This window comes from Dipodomys merriami, unplaced genomic scaffold, assembly GCF_024711535.1.
Source record: "Dipodomys merriami isolate MVZ:Mamm:240054 unplaced genomic scaffold, mDipMer1.0.p SCAF_1, whole genome shotgun sequence".
Lineage (NCBI taxonomy): Eukaryota > Metazoa > Chordata > Mammalia > Rodentia > Heteromyidae > Dipodomys > Dipodomys merriami.
The window spans coordinates 131,155,576-131,165,602 of NW_027202270.1; the positions used below are offsets into that span (position 1 = coordinate 131,155,576).

Sequence of the window (10,027 nt, forward strand, 5' to 3'; positions counted from 1 at the left end):
GGAAGAGACTACCTATTTTTGCAAAAGGAATCTATGTAGCTCTTTCTAAGGGCTTTATCCCAGTGTGACTTGCAATCTTGTTTCTAGTATTGTTGGTCTCAAAGATAACCAAACACCTAGATGCACACAAATTTGCTTCTAGGCTTAAATAATAAAAGACTCAGATTCAATGACATTACTGAAGTCAGGCTACTTGCTGACTTGGAAACATACAAAAGGACATAGGCCCTCAAGAAATAATTGTTTACTACAGGGATACAGCACCATGGACAGCTCCCAAACCTTTTTTTTTTTTTTTTTTTTTTTTTTTTTAGATTACTAGAAACACTGAGTGAAATCAGGAATCAGAGCCTGAAGACTCTCACATTATCTTCATCATCCAGATCAACCAAGGAAATCTTTACATAAAATATCTGCTCAGTAACTTATACTTTTGGCTTATAGCCTTTTCAGTGAATTCTTTTTAATCGAAATCTCAAGAATTGGCATCTCTCTCTCTCTCTCTCTCTTTTGCACACACACACACACACACACACACACACACACACACACACACACACACACACACACACCTGTCTTCACAAATTCTCCAGCTAAAAAAAAGAATCGTAGCCTCTGACCCATTTTTGTCCTTGAGATTATCCAAGGGCTGGAGGGTCCCCCTTGGAGGTTTACTGTGTGGGATGAAAGCAATTATGGAGCTGAATAAAAGAATTAATTGCATGTGAGAATGTAGCCTGGGATGGGAGGGTGCTTAAATGAGCTCTGAAAGAAACAGGCTACCAAGAGTGATTTTCTAATCAAAGGGGAATAAAAAGATTCAATCTCTATTTCACTCTAATCCAGAAAACATGTCTTCATGGTGAAGTAGTCTTAAAATGGACTCACCAGCTGAAGCAGAAAGTATCTTTAACTAGTCAGCGTGAGAAAGGATCACTGGTAAATGAGTCAAGATGCTGGGGGACACAGAGGAGGCTCCAGAAGAAAGTAAAGGAATACCTCTCTTCTGTTTCTGTTTTTGAACAAAGTGTTTGTGTTCCTGAAGAAATGTGCTTGAATTGTAGAAAAATCATGGGAAATCTTTCAGTGAAGCACCAGGTAGTTTCTGGAGGAAATCTTCCACGTTTCCCATTGTGAGGATAGTAGTCACTTGTCTGAGATGTAGATATCCCTAGAATTATGCCCCCTTCCTCTTTCATGGAAAGTGTCAACATTGGAAACAGTTGTCAACCACTAGACATTCCCATTGGATGAATGTGGGAAGGCCCTAGAACTCTTCCATGAAGTGGCTGGAAAAAGAACCAGACCCAACAGTTAGACCAAGTCAAGAGATTTGGCTTTTCTTTCCCTCTCCACATCTCACTGAATGACTTGCATACTTCACTAGGTCCTCTTTCTGGGAAAGCCTTTGACTCAGATAAAATAGAGACATACTTATCCGAGGCCTAGGATGAGCCTTGTCACAGTCTGATGGTCATGACATGTTCAGAATCTCACAGAATGATGCATTGAAAAGTATACAAAGCCCCCATTCCTGAAAGATATTTGCTGTTTCCAATGACCATGTCTAAAAGTCTGAGCTTTAGAATCCTAGTCTGATATTTTATTTTATTTTTTTGCAGAGGTAACAGACAGGAAGCTGACTGTGGAGGAAGAGGAGGCCAAGAGGATAGCAGAGATGGGAAAACCAGTCTTGGGGGAACATCCCAAACTAGAGGTCATCATTGAAGAATCCTATGAGTTCAAGGTCAGGCCATCAGTAAAGTCTAGTTGAATAATAGGATGAAGGACAGAAAACACATGTTATTGTTCCATTTCCATCACTAAATATATGAAGTTGAAACCAGACAAATCAGTTCCCCTCCCCTCCAGCCAGGGCTCAGTTTCCTCATTTCTTATACACAGCAAATAGTGCTGGCTATTTGTAGGCTAGAATGTTGTAAGGACACATAATGCAGACTATGGAATCAATGGGCTAGAAAATCCCTAGATGTACCGTCAAAATTGTTTAACTGTATTTTAAAAATATAGACACCAAAACTCATTACTGCAGGGCAAGTTTTATTGACATCATATTCTTATTCTTTATCATATTGCTGAATACTCAAGAACAGAAGTTACAATCTTAGAAAAAGAAATAAGAAGGTTGTCCCTGAGGATATCACCCAAGTCCATTCCAGACAGAACTTTCTGAACCCCTGGAATGCAAGGCACCTTTCATTCCTCTTAAGCGCCAGACTCCACATTGGTTCTGAGTGTTCTAACCTCACAATTCCAAGTTTTTCTCTCTCTAACAGACTACAGTGGACAAACTGATAAAGAAGACAAATCTAGCCTTGGTTGTGGGAACTCATTCCTGGAGGGACCAGTTCATGGAGGCAATCACAGTCAGTGCAGGTAAGCAAGGCCCCAAGATATTCTCACTGAAAGAATTACACAATTCCCTGAGAAGGAAGGGTGTAACCCGATCAGCTGTCCGCCAGTTCCAGGAAGGGCCAGTCTTCATGGATGTATCCAGTCTTTAAGGCTCTGGTCCTAGATGTTCACATGTTTCACTCTGTCTTATTGGAAGAATCAGAGAGTAAACTAAAGAATATGGTTATGTCTGCCTTCAAATCCTGATTCTGCAACGGGAACAAGAGTGAGTATCCTCACTGCCATCATTGTCCTTTTCCCCAAAGAACTATTGCTACCTTCCTCAGAAAGACATATCTAACTCTGTAGTTAGCACCTAATAAGCCAGGTGCTAGTAGTCCAAGCTTGTAATCCTAGCTACCCAGAAAGTAGAGATCTGAGGAAGCCAACTCAGGCAGGAAAGTCCATGAAACTCTGATTTTTTTTTTTAGATCTGTGACTGAGACTTGAACTCAGTACCTGATGATTCACTTATTGTCTGGCACTCTACCAACTGAGCCATGCCTCCAACTCCCTAGAGACTCTAATCTCCAATTAACCACCAAAAAGCCAGATGTGGAGCTGTGGCTCAAGTGGTAAAGCATCAGAGATGAACAGAAAAGCTAAGGGACAATGCCCAGGCTTTGAGTTCAAGCCCCAGTATCATCACAAAATACTATTACCACCACCACTACTACTACTACTACTACTACTACTACTAATAATAATAATAATAAGCACCCAGTAGATTCTGATTTCTATCATGCCTTTCTTTTTTCTTGTTTGGTCTCTCTTTTCTATAAAGTTGTGAACGACTATGATTTAGAGTTGTTGGAACAGGAATTTGCAAAAATGCTTCACATTGATTCTGACCAATCTCCACCCTGGGTGATTGCCACTTCTCTTTTGAATTTACTGGTAGGCCCCAGAGGTGCTGGAATGAGGATGGATAGTATCTCCAAGCCACCCTTCCATTGCCTCTCAGCACCACTGAGCCCTCCTTGTACTGCAGAGAACCACTGGCCTTGTCTTTTTCATGAGGCTTTGTTGTCATGGCAACCTAAGGGTCACATCCCCAAGGTCCTAGAGGCAGAGCAAAACAGTACGGCCAGGAAGGAGGATGGCTGCTGCTACTGCCGCCCTACTTTCACATCGCTCCTTCCAGTGCTCACTCAGATGCCCTACCTGTGTCCCTTGAGAGGGACACAGTGGAATAAAAGACCACATGATCCACCCTTCCTACTTTTACACACAAAGGAAATGAGGTCCAGAAACAACAAGTAATATATCTCAGAGAAGATTTTCTTCATGCAAAATTAGACTTAGAATCCAGATTCCTGGCTTTGACTTCTTTTTCCAAACATGAGCAGTTGGCTTTTATGTGACCAGTGTGCCTCAGCACACCTTTTTCTGGGCTGCTGAATGGGCAAATCTGCCTGCAGTCTCCGGCAAAGACAATGGGGACCCATCTCTGCTCTTCCCCCATGGGGCCCTTGGGAAGCTGGTACTGGCTCTCTGTTGTACCTGCAGCCTCTGAAATGACAGCCATCCTCTGAGGACAGAAATGACCCAGAGTCCAGATGGTTAATATAGAAGTCAGGGTGGAAAATTCAAGAGGAGCCCTGTTGGTATTCAGTAAAGAGAGCGAGCATGTGACCCGTTTCTTTTTTTCTTTTTTTTTTCTTTCTTAGGCAATTAACGCAGCCAGCCCAGCCTTCTTTCTTTTTTCTCCTCCACTCTCTTCTTCCATGTTTCCTGCTCTATGTCTTTATAGCTTGTTTGTCCCTCTTTGCTATTCACTGCACTATCACACTCACTCAGGTGCTCTGGATTCAAGTTGACCAATAAACAAATGACTGATTTGGATCCTAGTCTCATGTTTTCTGCTTCCCATAGACTGTGCCTCACCAGCTGCCCGGGCAAAGTTACACTCTTCTGGCCAAGGGTGTTTGTAATGTGGGTTAGACTTGATTTTCTCATAAATGACTGATCTTTCTGACCTTTCCTGGGCTTCTTTACCTTGACTCCAGCAGGGGAAGAGGATGAAGATGAATCAGGGGAGGAGAGGCTGCCATCTTGCTTTGACTACGTCATGCACTTCCTGACGGTCTTCTGGAAGGTGCTATTTGCCTGTGTGCCCCCCACCGAGTACTGCCATGGCTGGGCCTGTTTCGTCGTCTCCATCCTCATCATCGGCATGCTCACCGCCATCATTGGGGACCTGGCCTCTCACTTTGGCTGCACTATTGGTCTCAAGGATTCAGTCACCGCTGTTATTTTTGTGGCATTTGGCACCTCTGTACCAGGTGAGAGCAGGAGGCATTTGTTTGTAAAGAGGATATAGTGTCTGCTTCAAATGATCTCTGCATTCTGCTTCTGCCTTTTGGCAACTCAGATCTGAGCTTAACACAGAGACTGTTCTTGCACTACACAAAAGTTAATCCAAGAGATTAATGACAGTAGTAATGGTGATAGCCAACACTCCCTGAACACTACTGATGTTCACCATTTATTTAGACATTCAGCCCTTGCAATGATCACCAAAACCCTACCAATTAGGGAAGCTTATCTCCTTATGACAGATGAGGAAACTGAGGTTCCTTTCCACCAGGTTAAGCTACCTGCTCAAATATAAGGTCCTACTTTCTTAACCTCTACAACGTATTATTAGGACACTAAAATGTAAGGCAAAGAATATAGCTAATGTCCTTCTATATACCTCTCCAACACACTAAGGTTTAATCTGCTTGAAGAAGTTAATGTTTGTGCCTGCAGGCATTCTTGGCCTTCTCTGCTTGTGTGGACCAATGAGTGCAAAGTGTCTCCTAGTAGGCTGAGAGAGGGAAGCTTACTGAGATTTGTCCTTTCAAAGGATGAATGACGTACTCTTCTTATTCTAAATACCTAGAAACAGGAGTAGGCACCCTTTAGGTCATTCCTTGGGCAACTATTTACTGAGCTCCTGTTGGGCCTGATACAATTTTGTGTTAGTTGCTAGGGAAAGAGGCGAGAGTGGTATGTTTCCTTCTTCACCCTGAGTTTGTAATCTAGTAAAGGGTTCTATATTTAATACTCTCTCTAATATAATTCTAATCAATTCCATGAAGCAAAAGTGTAAAACAGGAAGACTTAGGCTAGGATGGGATCAGGGATAGATCTCAAGGAATGTTGTTATGAAAGCTGAACCTGTGTGGCAAGTAGAGGTAGCAGGTATAGAGGGGCTACAGTAGGCCACATTCCTTATTTAATTCAGTTGAGGTCTTCAGCACACCCGAACTCTGAATTCTGGCCATCTCCGAGTTGTTTCTCCAAACAACTCTCCTACAGAAGGTTGGGCTGAACTATCAAGGATCAGTCTGCTGGCCTGACCAAGAAAACCCTTTCTGTACTCAGGAGACACACTGAGTGTGTTCAATACTAGAAGTATGAGCCTACATCACAGTCTAGGAAAACTTCTTCCCCCAACCAAACGCAAATCTGTGGAGTGATTTGTACACTAGTGATGAAGAGGTCTGGCTAACATGAACATAAATCAGGTGATAAGAAATGTAATGTTATAGGGAGGGTTTTGTGGGTGAGATTCCCTATAATCACTATTATTCAAGCCTTCAGAGACCTAAACCATTAGAGGGAAAGAGGCAGATTCTGGGAAAGGAATAGATGGGTGGAGAAATAACAAAGGATCAGAGGCAAAAAAAAAAAAAAAAAGGCAAGGTCATAGGCAAGAAAGAGCAAGAAATTTCCTCCGGAAGGTCTGAGAAAGTTGACAATGATGAGACAAGTCAGGACAAACTAGGCAGGCAGATAGCTTGGGGCACTTCCATGTCCTGGCATTTGCTCCAGAAAATAAAACACATAGCTGACAGTATTGGGGAGCTTTAAGAAGGTTACTATATGGCCCATACAACTGATTTCATGATTTTGGCTGAAGCTCTTTGGAAAAGACCCTAATGTGAGGGTTTTAGAATCAAGTTTTGGTTACCTTACTGTGTAATCCTGCACAAATTTTTTGGTCCTTGCTTTGTTTACCTGTGAAACAAAATGGTTGGGCTGGTATCTCTGGTAGTCTTCCTTTTCCTACAGTTTAAGACTTAAAACCAAACATCTTTCAAAGCTCTGTGGTCCCACACACTGTAAGGCAGAGTGCATCTTTCTCGCGTCTCTTTGGATATCCCCATCATGGTTCTCCAGCATATACTCTGTCCTACCCAATGAAGGATGAGGTAGGGCTGGGCACTGGTGGCTCACACCTGTAATTCTAGCTACTCAAGAGGCTGAGACCTGAGGATCATGGTTCAAAGCCAGCCCAGGTAGGAATGTCCATGAGACTCTTATCTTACCACTCAGGAAACCGGAAGTGGCACTGTGGCTCAAGTGGTAGAGTGCTGGCCTTGAGCTGAAGAGCTGAGGGACAGCGCCCAGGCCCAGAGTTCAAGCCCCATGACCAACAAAGAAAAAAGAAAAGAAAAAAGGATGAGGTGTTGATGAGCCTCATCAGGTCCCGGTCTGTTGGTGGGACCAAGGGGAACCCTTTCTGTACTCAGGAAACACACCCTTTGGGAGAAGATGTGAGCTTACCTCATTCTGTAGGAAAATGACAGTACAGTGGGACGATGTGTACATTAGAGGTGGAGAAGTCTGGCTAACATGAAAATAAGTCAGATGATAAGAAATGGATAAGAAATGATAAGAAAGGGAAGGTTTCCTGGATGAGATGCCTAGAATCACTATTATGTAGGCCTTAAGAGACCTAGCAGGAAAGGGGAAGAGTGGGGGTAAGAATAGATAGAAGAAATAACAGAGGATCAGAGTCTTAAGTCCAGTCCTTAATCCATAGGTATTCTCAGAGTTAAGTGAGTCAATACCCATATGACAGTTACAATCTGTTTCTAACCAGCTTCCCAGAATGACAAAGTTTCCTGGGAAGACATAAAATGACAACACCCCCACCCCTGGGGAGGTGGGGAAGACTTCAAAGAAGAATAAGCCCACTTGGCTTATTCTTCAGGGCTGCAATGGCTCTTGGGAATCTTCCAGGCTTCTGCAGACCAGGAACAAGAAACCCAGATCAGTAATGTGACTTGCCCAAGACCGCTCAGCTCCTGACTGGCAGAGCTGGTAGTGGTCTCTTAGCTCTTGCTACCCAGTCATCTGTCTCTGTCTTTTTTCCAGATACATTTGCCAGCAAAGCTGCTGCCCTGCAGGACGTGTACGCCGATGCCTCCATTGGCAACGTCACAGGCAGCAATGCCGTCAATGTCTTCCTGGGTATTGGCCTGGCCTGGTCCGTGGCTGCCATCTACTGGGCCCTGCAGGGACAGGAATTCCACGTGTCAGCGGGCACACTGGCCTTCTCCGTCACTCTCTTCACCATCTTTGCATTTGTGTGCATCAGTGTGCTCTTGTACCGACGGCGACCCCACTTGGGCGGGGAGCTCGGAGGCCCTCATGGCTGCAAGCTTGCCACGACGTGGCTCTTTGTGAGCCTGTGGCTCCTCTACATACTCTTTGCCACCCTGGAAGCCTATTGCTACATCAAAGGGTTCTGAGCCACCAAAAAAGGCCTCCTGCAGGGCAGGCCCAGGACTTCTCCTAAGAGAAGGGCACTTCCCCACCAGTCCCTGGGCCAGGGTGAGCAGCCTGGAGGGGCGGCATCAGAACTCGAGCCCCAGGAACTTCACCTGACCTAGGCCCTGGCAGTCACCAAAAGGGCAAGTCTTAATCAATCAAGCAGAATGGAAGAAACACCCACTTTCCAAAGTATTTAATTAACTACAAACCAACCACAGCAACAAATCCACCTCTACTCCATCCTTTCCCTCATGTCCTTGACCCATAGCCAAGGTCAAACCCTCTCCTGTTCCACCTTCCAACTGTTCCTTTGTCTCTAGTTTCTCTGAGGGCAGGATGCCGCCTCCTGTCTCTCCAATGCGACACATTGTGATTCTCTCATTCAGCTGAGAATGAATCATCTCCACGTGGCTGGTCTAGATGTTCTTTTTGTTGTAATCATTCTTGTGCTTGCTTTTGTTTTTCCATCAGGTTTTGCTTATTGCCTTCTTTCTGATGTCAGCAACAAAGATGCCACTGAAGGAACTTCAGAAATGAACCAACAGACAGAGCCATGAACTTTCAGACACCCCCATCTTCCCATCATTTGGGTCACAGCTATCCCTTGGTCCCCATGAGGTCCCCCTTCTCTTGATGGGGGATGGAAGTTGAGTGGAAATACACTTACATATCAACTTGGGGTGCAGGAGGAGCTTTGACTACTTGTATTGAAATCGAGTCAAAAACACAAAGTGCTGGGTGCCAGTGGCTCACACCTGTAATCTTAGCTACTCAGGAAACTGAGTAGCCAGCCCAGCGGAAAACTCTTATGAGACTCTTACCTACAGTTAACTAACAAAAAGCCAGCATTGGAGCTGTGGCTCAAGCTGTAGAGTACCAGCTTTGAGAGGAAAAAGCCAAGCAAGAGCAGGAGGCCCCGAGTTCAAGACCCAGTACTGGCACAAATAAAAACACACAACAACAACAAACAAAAAAAGCAATTGTCCACTTCCCTGTCTAAGCCTTTACGCATCTTGTGGTGCCCATGTCTGTACACGTGACCGCCAACAGGAAAACCTATCAAGTGGGGGTTGTGGGACAAAAAGAGGAATGGGGACACAAAAAGGATTCGTGCCTCTCAAATATCTTTGGTCTGGGATCTGAAGCAGAAGAGAAGAGGTGTTCAACCAGTGAGCTCTGTAAGGGAAAAGATTGTTATTAAACATGTCAGTGTTTCTAAGGAATATCAACATTACCCCCACACCAACTAAAGCACCACACCAACAGGGCTGACCTATCTTTCCTGAAGCCATGGAAGAATTTTTAGGTTTATAAGAGAACAGGGTGTAGGATCCCTTCCTTGTCTCCTGGCCCTTAGGCCACATTTGAAAACATTTTCACAAGATAGGGACTGAAATTCCCTACATCCTCCCCCCTCCCATGTGCCTGCTTGTTTTCAAATCTCATGAAGCTCTTTTCCAATCTGTGGAGCACATTTCTTGACACACACACCCCTTAAATGGAATCCTAGTCACCATAACCCCATGGAACCTGGGTTTGTTTTTTAATGGATTGATATGTCCTGTGAACCTTTTCCCAACAAATTTCGAAAGAACTTGGCTTTAAAATACACATAGAAACACAGATAAATACACACCACATCACCACAAACTGCCCACAGGTCTTTAGGCTTTCTGCATTGACATAAATACATTTTCTAAGGGGAAAAATATAATAATAACAGCTGTTTAATTTTAAACACATTTTTTAAGAAAAAAATAACTAAAAAAGAAATAGTGCTTGTGTCATAAGCTATGTTGACAGTTGCTGGTGGAAATGTTGGGTTGGTTTAAAAAAAAAATAAAAGCTCAACTTATATCTCTCTGCTTGCTTCTCCTTGTGTTTCTCCAGCAAACAGAACAGAGGCCATCTCCGGTCTCTTCTAAAGCAAATGCAATGCAGGAGAAAGTGTCATCTCCCATCATGCTCAGGTGACAATGTGCCAGCCATTTTTTTTAGCAAAATATTTCAAGGAAAAAAGAAACATTTCAAGGAAATGCTACCTGTCAAACCTTGGAAGTTC

General features: G+C 43.8%; 1 protein-coding gene across 4 annotated transcripts in view; it reads left to right on the forward strand.

The window, feature by feature from the left end:
• Positions 1–9,822, forward strand: part of Slc8a3 (solute carrier family 8 member A3) — a 144,731-nt gene extending 134,909 nt beyond the window's left edge. For 3 of the 4 annotated variants that reach the window (XM_070031177.1, XM_070031168.1, XM_070031195.1), the window contains 4 exons: positions 1,623–1,747; positions 2,298–2,397; positions 4,425–4,700; positions 7,567–9,822. In XM_070031177.1, the coding sequence (XP_069887278.1) occupies positions 1,623–1,747; positions 2,298–2,397; positions 4,425–4,700; positions 7,567–7,943 (878 nt within the window). In that variant the 3' untranslated portion in view covers positions 7,944–9,822. The remainder of the gene's footprint in view (positions 1–1,622; positions 1,748–2,297; positions 2,398–4,424; positions 4,701–7,566) is intronic. The other variant, XM_070031186.1, reaches the window with a different exon arrangement.
• Positions 9,823–10,027: the final 205 nt, after the last annotated feature.